The sequence below is a fragment of the Drosophila ananassae genome, chromosome 3L (genome assembly GCF_017639315.1).
Source record: "Drosophila ananassae strain 14024-0371.13 chromosome 3L, ASM1763931v2, whole genome shotgun sequence".
NCBI classification, from domain to species: Eukaryota; Metazoa; Arthropoda; class Insecta; order Diptera; family Drosophilidae; genus Drosophila; species Drosophila ananassae.
In genome coordinates this window covers 13,228,839-13,247,623 of record NC_057929.1, presented here as the reverse complement: position 1 = coordinate 13,247,623, position 18,785 = coordinate 13,228,839, and the positions used below count along the sequence as shown (strand labels likewise).

Sequence of the window (18,785 nt, the reverse complement as noted above, 5' to 3'; positions counted from 1 at the left end):
ATAAATGGTCACACTAAAATGCTTAACCGGTTCAACAACTGGCTGGTTATCGATATATTTTGTTATAATACCCATCCCTAGAGATAGATTGTTGTTGTAACTTGCTGGCCATTTTTCACGGCCTAATTGAATTTAATAAATAGGTAAATAAGTGCTAACAAAGACGCAGCGCGCGAACTGCATTCGGCTGGCTGGCGTGGCTCCTATGTACACACACAGTACATGTACAAATGCATTCTGCCGTCGCGGCTATATGCTATGTGTTTGTGGTGCCTGTGCGAAGTTCATAAAGATAGCCATTTTACACTTTGAAGCACGAGCGTGGCTTTTACGTGCATTGCGTACGGAAAAAGAATAGAAAAATTTTTGATTCGTGGTCGTTTTTTTGGGGCTCCGGGCGGCAAGGCAGCATAAAATCGATTCCCTCCGGGGTGCATCAGTGTGTGTGGTGTGCGCCAAGTGGTTTGCATGTGTTTGTTGCAAATGTAAGAAGAGGAAGAGGCTCACGCGCTACCCTCCCCCTTCCCCCCAATTGCAGCCCAGAGTATATAATCAAGAAAAATAATAAGATTTCCTCCTGTGACCGTGAACCGAGTGAGAAAACACAATCCGCTGCAATCAACCGAAACTTCAGTCCAGTCCAGGTATGTAAAAAAAAAAAAGAGCGCGCCCCTGTTGCCGTCCATAACCTCAATTGCCCCTTAACTGATTACGCTAGGCGGCAAAAACAAAGTTTCCTCTGGCAAAAAAAAACCAAAAAAAAAAATCATTAAAACTAGTAAAGTTTGATCGCGTTGGTAATCTCTGTCCCTCTGCTGATAGCTGCCAGTGGTTTGAGGTTAGAAAGTTGAGGCAGTGCCATTTGTCAATGACACTATTGTACGAAGAGCACAAATTACAGTTACACAGCTTCAATTATTGGTATTTGTGGAACTCGTTCTTATCGCCCCATTGCTTTCTTCTTTCTGCGAAATATATGTGAAAAAAAAAGTGAATTAAAAAAAAAAAAAAGTTCCATCCGCCATCTGGAGGAGGAACTCACGTGTGTGTAAGTGAGTGAATGTGTGTGGGCATTTTTAATTGCTGTTGATTTGATGAAATAAAAAATAAAAATCAGACAAAAAATAAGAAAGGAAGGTATCGAGAACAACAACAACAATGACGCAGTTCCTACACAAAGGGGGGCTGCCTGCAATCAAAACAGAGATGTGTGTATGTGCGCGCGTGTGTGAGTGAGAAAGAGTCAGAGGGTTTACCGCGCTCACCTTTTGTTATTGTTGCGTTTTTGCTGCTGCCAACGGTGCTGCCAACTTGTTCGTCTCACTATATATATTTATTTTTAAAAATATATATTATATATATTGTTAAATATGAGCTCTAGTCCTAATAAGCAGATGACCAAAATTTGCATAAATCTAATTTTGTAAATAATTGAGGAAACAAGTTGGCAGCTCTCTCTCTCTCTCTCTGTCCCCCCTGTCCCCCGAAGGTAAGCTAGACGGAATTCAGCCTTCAATTTGTTGGATTTGTGTGCTCTGTGTGTTGATTCTAATTAAATAATTCGTTGAAATCGGGCTCACTTCTCGCTTCTGTATGGCCCAATTGAGAAACACACACACACATAATATTTTCTTTCCAAAAAAAAGCCATATTCCAATTCCAATTTTTTTCCCCCCAAAAATTTTCTTTCTGGGTCTGGTTTGGTTCGGTTCGGTTTGGTCTGGGGTCTGGGGGCTTTTGGCCATTTGTAAACTTGAAAAACAAGTTACCAGGCGGCCGCACGGCAGGCAGGCAGGCAGCACACTTCATTTCTGATCCGAACTCTCCCCAAACACACCGACACATTTCTCGGTATTTGTTTTGGAAGTCCAAACCTCGATATTCCAACTCTACTCTCTTGATGTGATCTTTCTCCCGTGAAGCGAAACACTTGTCGCGTCGCCATCCAATCTTTTCTTTTTTCGCAATTTGCAATATTTTTTTGCTGCCAGAGGCCTTCGAGCAAGTCTTGAACTTGATCAGTGTCTTTTTCTACAAGATTTTCGAAGAGTTTCTCAGTTCAATGAGATAACTAGGATGTGAGGCATCTATAATGACCTTAAATCTCTACTAGTTTCTAACAATTTAATGACTAAACCCTTGACTATTTCAGTAGCTTAGCTAACAGATACTATTTCCTATTTCCTGACACATGACTTTGATTAACTAACACAAAAATTCAGCAACTAATTAGACATTAATTAGACATTTTATATTCTTTGAGAACATCTTCTGATTCTTTCTAAGGCAAAGCCATGATCTTTGGTATCTGTTAGGACGAATAGGCCTCCTGTGTCCAGTCCTGTCCTTGCCAAGCCATCTGAAATTAGCACAAGAATAATTAGAACATGTGGGACCACTCCTGGCCATAGCTGCCAGTACTCGAAATATACTCCACCATACACCATTGGAAATGCAAACAAACCTTCCTGTGCAACAAAGCTGGAAACTTAACCGGGACTTGGTTGTGCACCAATGCGGACATGCGCTGCACACTGCAAGTTGCATGCTGAACTTTGAACTTTGAGGCTGGAAGATGATGAGTTTGGCTGGGCACTCTTGCGATTTGCATTTCATTTCCTATCGCCGCCCGATGCAGGTGTACCTCGGCTCTCTGTTGGCTCGCTCTCAACTCTCTAGGCGCTCGGGTGTCGGTGTCGCTGTCGGTGTCTGACCGCCCCCGCTGCATTTCATTGCGCAATGAGCGAGACGAATCGATAACTGCAAGGTTTCCATTTCCATGCCACCAGCCATCTAGCTAGCCCCTTCCACGGCAGCTAAGCTTTCTGCGTATACAGATTTTTTTTTTTGTTTTTTTTTGGGTGCCCTGGCTCTCCTCTCCTCTCATGGAAACATGTGTTTTTTTTTTTGGGAGCTCATATCTCTTCATCTAAAATGATAAAAAAAATTTGTTTAATATTTTTGGAAAAAAACACTATATTTCTTGACTGACCTTCATCAATCGATAGTATCGGGGGTCTAATTGTCATGGTGAGATAGATGCACCTGCGCTTCCTTTCCTCAAAGTGTAGCCGTGGCAGAGTTGTAGCTAGTTTCTGATTTTCAGTTTTCTCGATTTCATTATGTACTGCAATATAGTATCTCAGTACACACAATTATATATGTATGTGTGTGGGTGTTCGCTCTCTTGTAAAGAGAGGACACAGGGTGTCTGCATTCCGATTCCACGCCATTGTATTACAATTGTAATGCTAGGTAATTCGAGAGAGAGTGATATAGAGAGAGAGCAGAGACACCCTATTTCCTTGGCGACAAGTTTTGCAAGTTTCGTGCCGGCTCTTTCGCACGCCCACTCTCTGTTTGTGCTTTTTGCACTTACGTAAGCTTCAGGCAGGCATGCCCTCCTCCGCTTCTTTCTTATCCAAATTTTTGTGCGCCATTTTTGGCGCCTCGCAGACAGGGAACTTCCTGTGCTCCCCAGATACAATTTTCGCAGAGCACTTTGTATATGTTCATTTTTATTGCTAGCCAGCCCATCCTCGTCGCGGGGTTAAGTGCGCGTCCGGTGTCGCGGTCTCGGTTGTTGCGCTGCTACGTTGCCACCCTGTTTGAGACGTGGATGATGTGCAGCAGCAGCAACAGAAATTGAGCCGAAAGCGGCAGGAACGGTAAACGAATTCCAAAGCAACACTGCGCTCGCTCTCTTTCTCTCTCTCGCGAGAGACCCACTGACGCATACATGGGCAAGGTCTCTCTTCTGCCAGACTGGCTGCGACGGACAGGGTTGCCATTTTAGCTATTTTATTTCAAATAGACCTATTTTTAAAGTCATAAAGGGTATTTTTGATAGTTTTTAAGGGACATTAAAATTCTTAATATATTTTAATGAAGAAAAGAGAGAATAATAGGTAAACTAAAAGAGATAAGACACTGATCCACTGGATGAGTAGTGTTGCCAGCTATCGTTCGGAGCGAGAATTCCAAAGAAATGGCAACCCTGTTGGTACAATGAGCACCTCTCTCTCCTTCTTCTCTCTCTTTGGGTTCCAATGAGGTTTCTCTGAGAAACAGCCCCGCTCGTTTTTTCTCGCTTTTAATCGAAAAATGTTTGCGGCGGCGTTAGGATGTACGAAAACGTTTTCTCGCCAAAACCAAAATTGTGTGAATAACAGTAGAAGCTTTCCGAGAATAAAATGTTTTAAATCGCGCTCAGTGTTCTAGATAGATCCGAATAAGATTTATGAATCCGGGAGTGGAATTTAAGTGCGACGATTATACATATTTATTTGTGAGAAAAAAAAAACTATACATTTAGTCAAGAAGTGAGGAAAGGAGGAAATTTGTGGATCCGTGTGAGAGATATAGTTTTGGTAGTGCAAAATACTGCGTAAAACGTGAAAGTTTCCAATAACAAGCGAACGACGGCAGTTTGTAGTAAATATACATACAGACGAGTGCGAGTCGTGTACATACATACACATTTCGAATATACACACAGCCCGAATATCAACCGAAACCGAAGCGCTAGAGTGCTGATGTAAGTGCAATGGGACGCGGGCGGGGAGGTGTAAAAAATGCAGTCAAATGCCCATTCAGGCTAAGGCATATCCTTCAAGTGCACTTGATTGGAATCAAAAAAATTCCGAACAGACTGCAGACGGAAACTTGTGAAAAATACAACATTTTTAGGTTAGGTCAATTTCAATTGGTTTATATACACACACACACTCGAGCAAACATCTCGCATTAAGGCAGCAAATACATATACTTACGTATATATAGAATACATAGAGATGAATACAGGCGCAAAACATACTCTCAGAGTTCACACCGACGAGGGTGGTGTGCGGAGAGGAGAGCGGCTCGCACACACATACACTCTCCCCTCAGCCACTGGCAAGTTTTGGCTTGCTCGTGGACTGACTGTATTTTTTCAACTTAGTTTCGTTTTATTTTCGTTCGTTGATTCGTTCTTGCTCAGTTCGTGCGCTTATCTCGACTTTTGCTTTGATGCGCCATTCGCATGTACTGGCGAGAGTTTTTTGGTCTTGCGAGTGTACATGTATGTGTTTGCATTTAAATGGCTGGCTGGCTGGCTGGCTGGCTGGTGGGCTCCCCAGACTGAAAAACAGCTCCACGGGCACAATGAGAGCATCATTTTCAGCCTTTTTATTTTTTTTTTATTCAAATCTTTCTCCTTGTTGTCCCTCTCCATCCCTCTTGTTGTTTATTGTTCTTGTTGCCGCCTCAGTTCTCAGTTATTTCTTATTATTTTATACTATTATTTTTTTTTTTTTATACTAGCTGTGGGATATATAGTATACGCCTTAGTTATATTTTTTTTTGTACATATTTCTCTACTACACATCCATATGTTTTATTTGCAAAATTTATTAATAGCTCATCGGGCGCCCGCCCCGACAGTGAGTGTGTGTGTGTGCGAGTGTGTGTGTGTCTGTGCGGCGGGAGTGCGAAAGTAATATGCAAAAAATAAAAATAAAATTAATATTAATTTGTGAATCAGGGAAACTCCATTGCCAGTTGATTAAATATGGAATTTTCGAGCAGGAAGTGAAAAAAACAAAAAAAATAAGAAATAGTGATTACCCATTTTTTGCATATTTTTGCGTTGTCTACCTTTTGTGCTGCGTATTCATCAGTGCTGTGTATACACAGAACAAAACAGATAAGATAACATTATACGTGTGCACGTAATAGAGCGGGCTAAAGGAACAAGAAAAAAAAAATGGAGGGAAAATTTGCCCACATGTCTCCCCAGCTCACAAACACACACATACATATATACGCACATATACACGCATACCACAACGCCCCAATTTTATGTGTTGGAGGAGCCCAGGGCGCGCTCTCATCCAAACATACAGTTGCGGCAAAAAAATAGCAACGAAGTGATGGCAGAATTTAACATTGTTCCTAGATGGCAAATATCCGGATTCCGATAAATAGTATACTTTTTAGTAAAAAAAAAAATAACTTAAAAAAAACTTGCGCGATAAAAGTGGTCTATTTTTATGACTCAACTGTTTGGGGGGGACTGACGTACGTGTTTGGTATGCACTGTGTGGCCCGATGATGATGATGATGGCGGATCCAAAAACGTACAATAACAAAGCGCCATCAAAAGACAGCGGGTGCGGATACTTGTTTTAAATTTTGTGCTCTCCTGTGAAGGATTATGCTTGGATGGATACTGTGGTGGTGGGAGAGTCCAAGAGAGAGTAAGAGAGATCCGACTTGTCGTCTCGCAAAGCTTTTGTGCGGCTGTACTGAGGAAGGTGGTCTAATATTTGTTTACAAATGCCGTGAAAGGAGGCTGCAGTAGCAGCTGGAATTGGAATGGGTGTTCCATCAAAAGATGATCTTCCAGGCGGTTTCTAATCTCTCTTTCTCTCTCTCTCTCTCCCCGTTGGCCCAACTTTTGCATACACTTTCATTCACCTTAGATTTGCTCTCTCTCCATCGGCTGCGCAGTGCTCTCTCCGTTCTCTCTCTCTCCCTCGAATGCCCGCCAAATACTTGGAAGTGTGTGTGTGTGGTGGGTTGTTGTTGGCCCCAAACGGGTGAAATACCTTTTGAGAAAAAAAAAGTCCATCTTGAACCACGTTGTTAAAAAAAAACTTCTTATAATTTTGAATTTATATAAAATATTAAAGATAATCTAATTTTTGTTAAAAAAAAAAAACAAAAAATATTCAATGTTTTTCCAGTTTTTTAGCAAATACCTTACCTCTTTCTCCTTCGACTCTCTCTCGCTCTCTCTCTTGGTGGCCTGCACCACCACCACGACCACCACCACTGATAGAAGCCAACAGCACCACCACCACCTTTGCATTGTTGCGTTCGCTTCTTCTTCTTCTTCTACTTCTTCCTCTTCTTCTTCCTCTTCTTCTTGTAAGTTGTAGATACAGAATATATACCAGCAGTAGCAGCTCCCCCCGCTCCACCCCTCTAAATATATATATATATATATATATTTTTTTTTGTGAGAGTGTGCGTGCAAATTCTATGCAAGCCGATGTCGTGCAATGGGGGCTTTACCATTTGGCACCTTCCACACCAACACATTTATGCCATCTCTATCGGTGTATCCGTGTGTACCTTCCTCGCTTAGGAGGAAAGCTCGCTTAAAGAGTATATACTGTACCGCAGCAGCAGAAGCTACTAACGCCAAAAGCAATAACAAAGCGCGCGCCCAATTCCGGTTGCACGAACTCCAACTTCCACTCAGAGATCCCCTACTGCCGACACTCTCTTGCTGCTCCACCTTTCTCTCTATATTCTCCAACTCCTCTTTCCCCTCCCCTTCCCTCCCTCCCTTTCTGGCAAACACGAATCCAATACAGACATCGTTTTCCACTCTATAGTTTTTTGTATTTTTTTGTGATATGGCTGAAGAATTCCTCCTGCTTCTCCTCTTCCACCTCCACCTCGGGAATGACTTTATCGGAAGATGTATCTCAGGTGTAGAGGGTCTCTAGGCCAATCAGCTGGGATGGGTGGCACCAGGGAGACATTATTAGTCCACTCTAATAACCATTTCTCCCTCTTACTTGCAGTGGAATCTAAAAAAAAACAGAAGAAGAACTCCAAGAGGCAGAGCTACGTGGCAGATGCGGAGAACCAGCAGGAGCAGTAGTTAGTTAACAGCGCCATCCAATCTCCTCTCTCTTAACTTCCGGATCAAGGCGCATTTGCCGCTGGCGGGGCGATCAAATGCATAGACAACATATGTCGCATCCACGAGCAGTCACTGACCAAGAGTTGCGACCCCGACCGTTCGTTGCATACTACATACGCTCATAGAGGGAGCTCATAGAGGGATCCCGCACCCGCAAGCTATCCAAGCGTCCTTGCACCTGCCCCTGGGGCAAGGATCTAACCTAAGATTGACAGGAGGAGGAGGAGCCCACAACTAGAAGCTCCACTGAGGACACAACAACGAGAAGATGATGAAACGCACCCGTGTCGACGAGGTGCAGTTCGGGACACGTCCCGGCCCACCCACAGCCGGTGGCGTGGGCGTGGGTGTTGTAGGCGTGGCCGGAGGAGGGCCAGCGTCAGGAAGTGGCGGGACAGCCACCGTCGGCGTTAATACGGCGGGCGTGACAATAGGAACCGTGGTGCCGAGTGCCCACAATCCAAACATCGGCATTAGCTCGATCCACCATCGGATTCTCACTCCGCAGCATGGAGGAGCTCAGACCATTGCCTATCTGCCGTCCACCACACCGACGGCCACTAATCTGAAGACTAGCTCCATTGTGGACAGCACCACGACTGGGGGAGCAGGAGCAGTAGCCGGTACCCAGACCCAGGTGGTGGGAGGAGGCGTTGGAGCTGCCGGAGGAGCTGGCGGCGGCGGCAGCGTGGTGGTCTCCACAGGCAGTACCGGCACACAAACACTACAGTATACCACATGTAAGCAATCTGATCATATAATCCTTAAGAACCAAGTCTAATCCGTCTCATCCCATAGCTTATAGCGTGGCGTCCATTCAGGCGGGTGGAACCCTCAAGCCCAGCACAGCGGACGCCTCCAATACAGTCCAGATCCATGTGACTGGCGGCGGCGCCGGAGCTGCCAATCCGGCCAGTGCCCAAACAGTATCGAGCAGCTCCCAAACGGGCACAATACGGCAGCGCACAATCAGCGGCACCCAGACGGTGGCCAGTGCCGTTGGCAACCTGGCCACCATGGCGGTCCAGCAGCAACAGCCGCCCACTCAGCAGCAGCAGCCCCCACTGGCAGCGGCCCTTACGCCGCCAGCATCGATATCGGGCAATAGTGTACCGGGTGGAGCAAGTACTCCGCCGCAGGGACAGCCGGGCAATGCCACGCCGCGGTTGAAGGTGGAGGACGCCCTCAGCTACCTCGACCAGGTGAAGTTCCAGTATGCGGACCAGCCGCAGATTTACAACAACTTTCTCGACATCATGAAGGAGTTCAAGTCGCACTGCATCGACACCCCGGGAGTGATTGAGCGCGTCTCCACGCTGTTCAAGGGCCACACCGAGCTGATCTACGGCTTCAACATGTTTCTTCCGCCCGGCTACAAGATCGAGATCCACTCCGATGCGCTAGGATGCTCGGTGCCGGTGGTATCGATGCCCTCGCCCCCGGGAGCACCGTCCAGCACCGGGACTGTGCACATGCTGACTGGAAGCAGCCCAATGGCAGCTGCCGCTGGTCATGTCGCCATCAAGACAACGAATGCCGCCACCCTGACACCAGCACCAGGACCTGGTGGCGCTGTGGCCTCGGCTGCGGCCGTGGCGCAGATTCAGTCTGCGGGAGCCGTCAATCTGATGACCCATGGCGGAGCATCGTTGAGCCAGACCACAATCCATGCCTTGCAGCACCAGGCGACGCCCCCACAGGCCCAATCCCCCGGCGGCGGTCATGTCCACGTCAGTGTCACCAGTGCGGCAGCGCCAGCGGGAGGAGTTCCTGGCCAACAGCCCCCAGGCATCTCAGTGTCGGCGCACAATGTGCCCCAGAACTACTCGAGGGATCGGGATAGAGCCACTATCACGCCCACGGGCCAGGTGGCGGGAGGAGCAGCGGGCGTTCCGAATGCTGCTGCCAGTGTGGTGGTCGGTGGTCCGCCCACTCCCAACTCCCTGAACGAGCTGAGTCCCCATGGAGGAGCACCGGGAGCGGCCCAGCACAATCTGCATCAGATCCAGCAGGCGCATCAGTCGATCCTCCTGGGCGAGACGGGCCAGCAGAACCAGCCGGTGGAGTTCAATCACGCCATAACCTATGTAAATAAGATCAAGGTGAGTCTGACCCCCCATCCCATTGCTTCCATTACTAAAGAAGTGTTCATTCTTCCTCAGAACCGTTTCCAAAACCAGCCGGCCAAGTACAAGAAATTCCTGGAGATCCTCCACGCCTACCAGAAGGAGCAGAAGGGCATGAAGGAGGGCAGCCTCAACCAGGTGAAGATGCTCACCGAGCAGGAGGTCTACACGCAGGTCGCCAAGCTCTTTGGCCAGGACGAGGACTTGCTGCGGGAGTTTGGGCAATTCCTTCCGGATGCCACCAATCACCAGTCCGGGCAGTACATGTCCAAGGCGGCCGCGGTCCACAATGATCATGGCAAGCGACCGACGGCAACGTTGAGCGGTGGTGCTCATATTACCATGTCCTCGGCATCGCCGGCGCCCAGCGGCTCACCGCTGCACTTGGGCGGTGGCGCCACAACGCTGCCGCAGATTGACAACAGCGCCCATGCGGCGGCCATCGGCAACCTGTCGGCGGTGAACACCAGCGTCAGCATCAAGACGTACAACAACAGTCAGCAGCAGCAAAACCATGTGATCGGTTCCGGCCTGAATGCGGCGGCCAGGAACGACGTCCTCTACGAGAAGGACTACCATGCTGGGCTGCAGCAGCACGCCCATCAGCGGGGCACGGCGGGAATTGGTGGCACTCACCTCCTAGCCGGAGCGGCCGCCGTCACCAATCTCGGACGGCCGGGGGCGGGAGCCAATGTGATGGTGTCCTACGAGAAGGAGCACCGGAATAACCACCATGTGCAGAAGTACGTGGGACATGCGCCCAATCAGAACATGTCGCACGGCCACAGCACCAAGAAGTCGCCCAGTTACGGCATTACGTCTGTGATTGGTTCAATGCCGCCGCATATGTCGGACAACTCACTGGACCGCAGCTCGCCGGGAATCAGCTATGCCACGCCACCACTGGCCACCGGCCTGCATGGCCAGCACAACTCGGGCGCCGCTTCGAGGCGGCAGGGTGACGATGGACTGTCATCGCACTATGCGAGCGGAGCACCGCCGGCCAAGCGACCAAAGCCATACTGCCGGGACGTGAGCTTCTCGGAGGCATCCAGCAAGTGCACCATCTCGGATGCCGCCTTCTTTGACAAGGTGCGGAAGGCGCTAAGGAGCCCGGAGGTCTACGACAACTTCCTCCGATGCCTGACGCTCTTTAATCAAGAAATTGTGTCCAAGACGGAGCTGCTGAACTTGGTCTCCCCGTTCCTCATGAAGTTCCCCGACCTGCTGCGATGGTTCACCGACTTTCTGGGTCCACCGGCGGGTCAGGGTGCCGGCGGTCTGATCGACGGCATGCCCCTGGCCGCCACTCAGCGGCAAGGAGGCGGAGGCAGCAGCAATAGCTCTCATGATCGGGCCAGTGGCCAGGGAGCGGCCGAGTACGTCCAGGATGTGGATCTCTCGTCGTGCAAGCGTCTGGGTGCTTCGTACTGCGCCCTGCCCCAGTCCACGGTGCCCAAGAAGTGCAGTGGCAGGACAGCGCTGTGCCGGGAGGTGCTCAACGACAAGTGGGTGTCCTTCCCGACCTGGGCCAGCGAGGACTCCACCTTTGTGACGTCGCGGAAGACGCAATTCGAAGAGACCATCTACAGGTGAGACTTGAACTTCCACACTATCCATTATTCTGAAACAAATTCTTTCTAAAAATTTGGGAATTACTTCCTTGGATACTTGATACTTTTGTTTCCTTTCCTTGTCCCAAAAGGACCTCCAAGTGGCGGTTTAGATGGGATCACCCTCATCCTAACCGCCGTCTTGGTTTTTATTTTGAAATTTTTAAAATCGATTGGCATCTCTGTTGTTTGTTTTGGATCTTCTTCTGTTGTTTCTTTGGCTTTCGTTTATTTGGAATTAACCAATGCGCACACTCTAAACAAAAGGAATATTCACAGAACGGAGGACGAGCGCTTCGAGCTGGACCTGGTCATCGAGGTGAACAGCGCCACCATACGTGTCCTGGAGAATGTCCAAAAGAAAATGTCACGCATGTCCACCGAGGAGCTGGCCAAGTTCCACTTGGATGATCATCTGGGAGGGACGTCGCAAACGATCCATCAGCGGGCCATACATCGGATTTATGGCGATAAGTCCGGCGAGATAATCCAGGGCATGAAGAAGAATCCATCGGTGGCAGTGCCCATTGTCCTCAAGCGGCTGAAGGTCAAGGAGGAGGAGTGGCGAGAGGCGCAGAAGGTAGGACGGAGTCTATTCTTTAACCTTCCAGTTACTGATATCCTTGTATCCCTTTCCAGACCTTCAACAAGCAGTGGCGGGAACAGAACGAGAAGTATTATCTCAAGTCCCTGGACCACCAAGCCATCAATTTCAAGCCCAACGACATGAAGGCCCTGCGCTCCAAGAGCCTCTTCAACGAGATCGAAACGCTGTACGATGAACGGCACGACCAGGAGGACGACTCAATGGAACCGGCCGGACCGCATCTGGTGTTGCCGTACAAGGACAAAACCATTCTGGATGATGCCGCCAACCTGCTGATCCATCACGTGAAGCGGCAGACGGGCATCCAGAAGCAGGAGAAGCAGAAGATCAAGCAGATCATCCGCCAGTTTGTGCCTGACCTCTTCTACGCTCCCCGCCAGCCGCTGAGCGATGATGAGCGCGACGATGGTTAGTTTTTTTTGATGGACTATATACTATCCTAGCCACCTAGCCACCTAGCCTCCATTTAGTTTCACATTTTAAGAACCCACCTAACACTGTTGAAATAATCTAGTTTTAATGTCGATAATTGCTAACAAAAATAGTTAATAATAATAGTTACTTTTTTGATTTTTTTGGTAGTAGAATGTGATTTTGTTTTTTGGAACTACAATTCTTCTATTTTCAAATCCCTCTTACAAAAGGAGATTTGGATTTGAAAACTCAGAGAGAGAGGGGGTGTTCTGGAAAACAAAATCGCACTTCTCCGCTTAATTAGTTAATAATAATAGTTAAATTTTTTATTTTTTTTTTGGTAGTAAAATGTGATTTTGTTTTTTTGGAACTACATTTCTCCTATTTTCAAATCCTTTTTCTAAAAATTGTACAAAAGGAGATTTGGGTTTGAAAATTTGGGTTTGAGAGAAGAGGGAGTGTTCTGGAAAACAAAATCGCATTTCTCAGCTTGATTGTATTTTTTAACTTAGTGAATGTTTTTCGTTTTCTTTTCTTTTTCCTTTAAACCAAATCCGGTAATTAATCAAACAAACCACAAACATAAACCACTGAAACAAAATTCCGTAACGTAATATAAAAAACCTGTAACCGAATAACACAAAAAATCGAATCAAAAACCCTGGACTGCCATGCACCACCACCACCACCGCCACTACCACTCACATTTGAATCACTCGAATCACTTGTGCCCGCGATTCTATAGCCTTTCAATTTTTGGTAGATGACAATACGAAAATGGACGTTGACTCGCCGGTGAGCAGCCGGACTGAGACGACGACATCGGCGGCGACGACGACAACGACGGTGGCGAGGAATGCCGGCAAAGGCACACCCACCGAAGTGGCATCCTCCTCGCCGGCCCGCAGCAATGCCAGCAGCAGTAGCGGAGTGGCGGCGACGTCCTCCTCCTCAGTGACGGGAATCAAAAAAGAGACTGACGATTCAAAGGCAACAAGTGGATCTGGAGCGGCATCATCATCATCATTAGGTGCAGCAACAACAGGACCATCCGCAGTGTCCGCAGCAGCGGACGATGCCACGCCATCGACATCATCGGCAGCGGCAGCAGCTGCAGCGGCCGCTTCCTCCTCCGTGTCCACGACGGAGGTTAAGGCCAAGGAGGATCCGCATTCCACCCACAACAGAGAAGACGCCACCAGCACCAGTGCCAGCGGAGCGGCCTCGAGTCCCCGACAAGCCCAGGATCCAGCGTCGACCAACGATGTGGAGATCAAGCAGGAGCACCTCTCGTCCGATTTTGCGAATCCCAAGCTCTTGCCGCCGCATGCCCAAGGCCAGCATGAAGTAAGTTCTAGATCAGGATGTCTAAAGTATAGAGATTAACTTCCATCCTTCTCCCCAAAACAGGACGAATCCTACTCGCTGTTCTTCGCCAACAACAACTGGTATCTGTTTCTGCGCCTGCACGCCATCCTCTGCGACCGCCTGCACGTCATGTACGAGCGGGCGCGCCGTCTGGCCATCGAGGAGGAGCGCTGCCGGGTGAATCGGCGCGAGAGCACCGCCACGGCACTGCGACTGAAGCCCAAGCCGGATGTCCAGGTCGAGGACTACTATCCCACCTTCCTGGACATGCTGAAGAATGTGCTGGACGGGAATATGGACTCCACCACGTTCGAAGACACGATGCGTGAGATGTTTGGCATCTATGCCTACATATCTTTCACGCTGGATAAGGTAGTGGACTTGGATCATCATTATTTTTCAAATACTATAATATTTAACTATCCTACCAGGTCGTTTCGAATGCCGTGCGCCAGCTGCAGTACTGTGTCACGGAGCGTGCCGCCCTGGACTGTGTGGAGCTGTTTGCCAACGAACAGCGGCGTGGGAACACAGGAGGATTCTGCCGCGATGCCTACAAGACCTTCGACCGGGAGATGTCCTACCAGCGCAAGGCCGAGAACATGATGAACGACGAGAACTGCTTCAAGGTGTACATTGTAAGTTAGAGTGGGAATGACCTGACCTTTGCCCTCGAAAGTCAGTTGAGATCTCAGGTGCTGATGAATCTTATTTTGCAGTACAAAATCGATTGCCGGGTAACCATAGAGCTGCTCGACTCTGAGCCCGAGGAGGTGGAGAAGCCGGCGGTGCTGAAGGCCCAAAAGTATAGCAAATATGTGGAGAGATTGGCGAATCCTTCAATAGGAGGAAGCGGAGGAGGCGGAGGCGGAGGAGGTCCTTCTGGCGGAAACAACAACGAAAACACTGTCGAGTCGTCGGATATCAAGACCGAGGAGGAGGAAGATAATGCCGAGGTGAGTGTCCTTGAGCGGAAGAGGAGGAGGCACTTGGTCTTCTGAGATTAACAGCAGCAGCAGAAGCCTTTTTTTAATCCGTGGTGTGTGCTTGAAGAGTGGTTAACCATGTTGTTTGTGTATTTCGTTGTTTATTTCCATATTTGAGTTCCTTTTTTAATTGCTTTGTCCACCGGTTTGTTATTGTTCTCTTCCTTCGGTTTTGTTTACTCAACTTCCACTGTATATATCTGAAAAAAAAACTCCATTTATTAGACCAGAAACTAGACAGACTGGCGTTCAGTTTTTTGTAAATAATACTACATACCATGGTATATATGTATCTATTGGTTTTCGGTTATCCTATCTGTTGTGTTGTTGTAATCCTCTCTATCTGCACTATTTTCTTTCCACTTTTTGTTTTCTATTCTCTCTCAGCTCTATATATATTTTCTATAATTTCTTTGGTTTTTTTTTTAAATATCATTTTTCAACATGCCGCCGCCCACATTTCGTATGCATACTATTTGAATACTTTTTTGGCATACGAGAAAAAAAAGATTCAAGAAGAAAAACAAAGTATATTCACTAATTAATGCTTTTTTGCATTCTTTTCTCTCATTTTTTCCGATTTATTTTTTCGTACCAGGTCAATTCCAAGGCTTGAAATAACATAGTTTTGATAATTTCATTGAATAAGAAGAAGAAAAAGTCATATTGCAAAATGAAATAGTAATAAAATAAAAAATTTGTTTTTTGATTAAAAAAAAAAAAAAAGAAAAAAAAAAAGAGAACGTAAAATATAATACTAAATTTTCACCCGCCACCGCCACCACCACCACCACTACTACACACCACTGACACGACCAACCACCTCTCCCACCACCACCACCACCCATACACTCACACTCACACAAACACACACACACATTGTATGTAATAAACCAAAAAGCAAATCCGCAATAATTAACAAATGAGGATCCGAAAACCAAAAATACTCACCTCTAATTGTAGTATTTCCACCCAAAAAAACCATGCATCTGACAAACTATAAATGGAAGCATTATGTAAAATACGATCAAACACGTTTGAACACGATTAAACACATGCTTGTTGCATATTCTCTCTCCCCTCTGATTGATTTTGAGTTTTCCGCTAGAATTAGAGACTAGTGCAAGTGCAAGTCAATATATATCGATAAACAGATATCGGATATCGTAAATCGGATAATGGATAACGGTAATTGGTGGTTGGATTGGATTGGATTGGATTTTGGTGGTGTGTGAGATAATAGAGATGATAAATAGGGATATATTACGATCACACAGACAACACACACAAATGTAAATAATAATTATGATGTTTTTAACTGTAAATAACGTAATGGTTAACGGTCAATGAATGTATTATGTGTAAAACGTTTAGTAGCTAATTTTGTAAAGGAAGCAGCAGCCAAATGTCTTTTTTTAAAAATCGGTAACCATTTTACATATAGGCCTAAGAACTACAAAAACACACACAACACACACTCCACCCACACACACACACCACACACCATCAATAATAATTGTAAATTAAGCAAAAACAACAACAACACAAAAACACTAAAAAAAACTGGAGAGTGAAATTGAGAAATATATAAATGGAGCAGCCTATTAAAAAAATCATAATTTCTGACTACCACTGAAGGGAGGGGGAGTGAGGGTCTATGTATATGTATTCTTCTTCTGGGGGCATATAGGGAAAGCAGCAAACCCCGTACTCAGTAATTATCACACAGACCTAAGTTTAAGCAAGGTAAGTCATCGCATTGTAGAAATCCTCGTTTTCCACCTACTACCTAGATTATCTCTAAGAATTGTGTTTAAAGTTGTTCCTTGGTATTGCTTTCAATTGTCTTTTTTTTTTTATCCATTTTTTTGTGTTGAACCTTGTTTTTTGTCAATTTGTCCCACTGTGCGTGTGAGTCTTTGGCCTGGTACTTCGATCTCATCTTCAGTTCTATGTACCTATATCTTTACATATATATGTTTTTGAATATGTACTCTTATCCTGTTTTAAACCTTGCTATCCGTACTCCAAACACAAAACCCACCGACCGACATACACTATACCACTATACCTCCCACATACGACGTCAAGTAATCTTTTTTTTTTTTTTAATTCTGTGAGCATGTCGTCTTTTCAATTGCCCGCCAGCCAGCAATTGCCACAATTATGTCCAATCAAGACTAACTTTTCCATTGTTTTCATTCCAGCTTGGTCGTGGAGGAGCTCAAGGGATCGGTGGAGGAGGTCGTAAGGCGCGCTTTCTGCTGCGCAACAAGCGCCGGTCGCAGCTGCACGAGGAGCAAGTGCGTCAGTTGTTCGAACAGAAGCGACATCGCAGCGAGCAGGTGATAACGACAGCGCCGGCAACCACGTCGGGAGAGGCGAGTGGGGAGAAGAGCAGTTCCGCAGCAAACCCATCGGGAAATAACAATAATAACAACAGCTGGAACACCACCAGCAGTGGGAAGCGTCTGCCGGAGAGACTCGGTGCGCCGCAGGTGGGCCTGGCCGAGCAGTATGCGTTCAACGACCGCGACGAGATCAGCAGCAACGCCAGCAATGGACGCTGCTTTGTGACCAGCAAGAATCTCAAGCTACTCAAGTACGATGCAGTGCGTCGTGCCAAGAAGGTAGACTATTCTATTCTAAACTATTCTAGTAACAATATTAATCTCTAATCCCTTGCAGAGTCATAGTCGTGTCACCCAGGTGAAGTACTCTCGCTTCAAGACCTTCGTCAGCAAGTGGCTGCAGCAGAATGTGAGCGATCAGTTGCAACAGAACTGCAATGACTGGCTCCTGGGCAGGATGGCGGACCAGATCAACGCCAGCGGCTGGGGAGCTGCCAGCAAAACCAAGGCAGTGCCGCAAAAGGACACCTCAAAGACGCCCTATCGGGTCTACACCAGGTACAAGGTGGTGCCAGGAGCAGTTAGTGGCTTGACTTCAGCAGCAAATGGCGCCGGAGCTGCTCCGACATCCAACTCCACGGCTCCGACGCCTGGTGCGGCAACAGCGGTGGCCACTGTGTTGGCATCCTCGGCAGTATCATCCTCGACATCCTCCTCCCACCCGGCCACCAATAGCATTGCCGACTCGACGACCTCCAGTGCGACACCCCAACAGCAGCATTGCAACAGTGCGGCGGCAGCAGCAGCGGGGGCAAACGCCAATGCGGAGGCACTGCAGCAGGTGCGTCCGATGGAGAGCTAACCGGCAACCATAACTTGGTCGGAGGCAGCATTCACATGACGTTGAGAGACCGTAAAGGATCGAGGGAATGCAAAGGAAATTTATTTTAAAATGTGATACCAGTTCCTGGACAGCGAACCGTCTGTTGCAGGCCTCGGCTTTACATTGGAAACTGGACATTGGATATTTTTGAACGAAAAAGAGAAACGAGGAACGCGAGAAAGCTTCATTTTGTACAAAAAGTCATTTACTCTTAGGTGTTTTTCTCCGAAATAGGAATTTTATAGCCGTACACACTTTTTGCTTAACAATTAAAATTAATGCGCTTTAGCATTAGTGTCTTATCGATAGGAAACCAGACAACCTTACTATGCAATCGCAAGCCCCGTAATAAGTCAAATATATTATATATTTTATAGAGTTTTGTGCACTAAAAACCAAGATAAAGAAACACGAAATAGAAACCGAAACCGAGACAGTTGTGCTAGTTATTAGGAGCCTCTTAGGACACATGTCATGTCTGTTTAGGTTTAGTTTTTTAAGGATTTTTATAAAACACCTTAGCACTTTTACTTTTACATAGATGTATCGTATTTTTTATACAAAATCAAACAACAAACAAACAAAAAACAAAAACACCCACAACACACCCACACACAAAACCTTGTACAATTCCTTGTGAATACTATTGATTATATTTTTAGGCATTAAGGTCATAATCTTAAGTTGTAAAAACCTAAAATCAGATTAAAACAAAAAGTTTATCAAAAGTGAAGTTCG

General features: G+C 46.7%; 1 protein-coding gene and 1 long non-coding RNA gene across 10 annotated transcripts; one reads left to right on the top strand and one right to left on the bottom strand.

Moving 5' to 3' along the window:
- The first annotated feature begins 36 nt into the window (after positions 1–36).
- On the top strand, positions 37–18,780 carry LOC6494333. 7 transcript variants are annotated; one of them, XM_014907270.3, is made up of 12 exons: positions 37–644; positions 7,578–8,439; positions 8,498–9,801; positions 9,862–11,417; positions 11,706–12,018; positions 12,078–12,453; positions 13,205–13,806; positions 13,870–14,199; positions 14,259–14,465; positions 14,547–14,783; positions 17,021–17,443; positions 17,502–18,780. In XM_014907270.3, the coding sequence occupies exons 2-12, from the start codon at positions 7,968–7,970 to the stop codon at positions 18,024–18,026; spliced, it is 6,345 nt and encodes a 2,114-aa protein (XP_014762756.1). In that variant the 5' UTR covers positions 37–644; positions 7,578–7,967; the 3' UTR covers positions 18,027–18,780. The 7 variants fall into 7 exon arrangements, 5 of the variants coding, with proteins under 5 accessions (XP_014762756.1, XP_044571826.1, XP_001960516.1 ...); XM_044715891.1 differs by lacking the exon at positions 37–644 and adding an exon at positions 4,059–4,537 and having other exon boundaries at positions 11,718–12,018; positions 13,223–13,806; XM_001960480.4 differs by lacking the exon at positions 37–644 and adding an exon at positions 4,059–4,537 and having other exon boundaries at positions 11,718–12,018.
- On the bottom strand, positions 2,230–3,669 carry LOC26514412. Of its 3 annotated transcripts, XR_006507337.1 has the most exons (4): positions 3,380–3,664; positions 2,993–3,251; positions 2,465–2,929; positions 2,230–2,359 (listed from the first exon to the last, which is right to left on the bottom strand). It is a non-coding gene; the product is annotated as an uncharacterized LOC26514412 (long non-coding RNA). The 3 variants fall into 3 exon arrangements; XR_006507338.1 differs by having other exon boundaries at positions 2,422–2,929; positions 2,993–3,669; XR_001408757.3 differs by having other exon boundaries at positions 2,993–3,659.
- Positions 18,781–18,785: the final 5 nt, after the last annotated feature.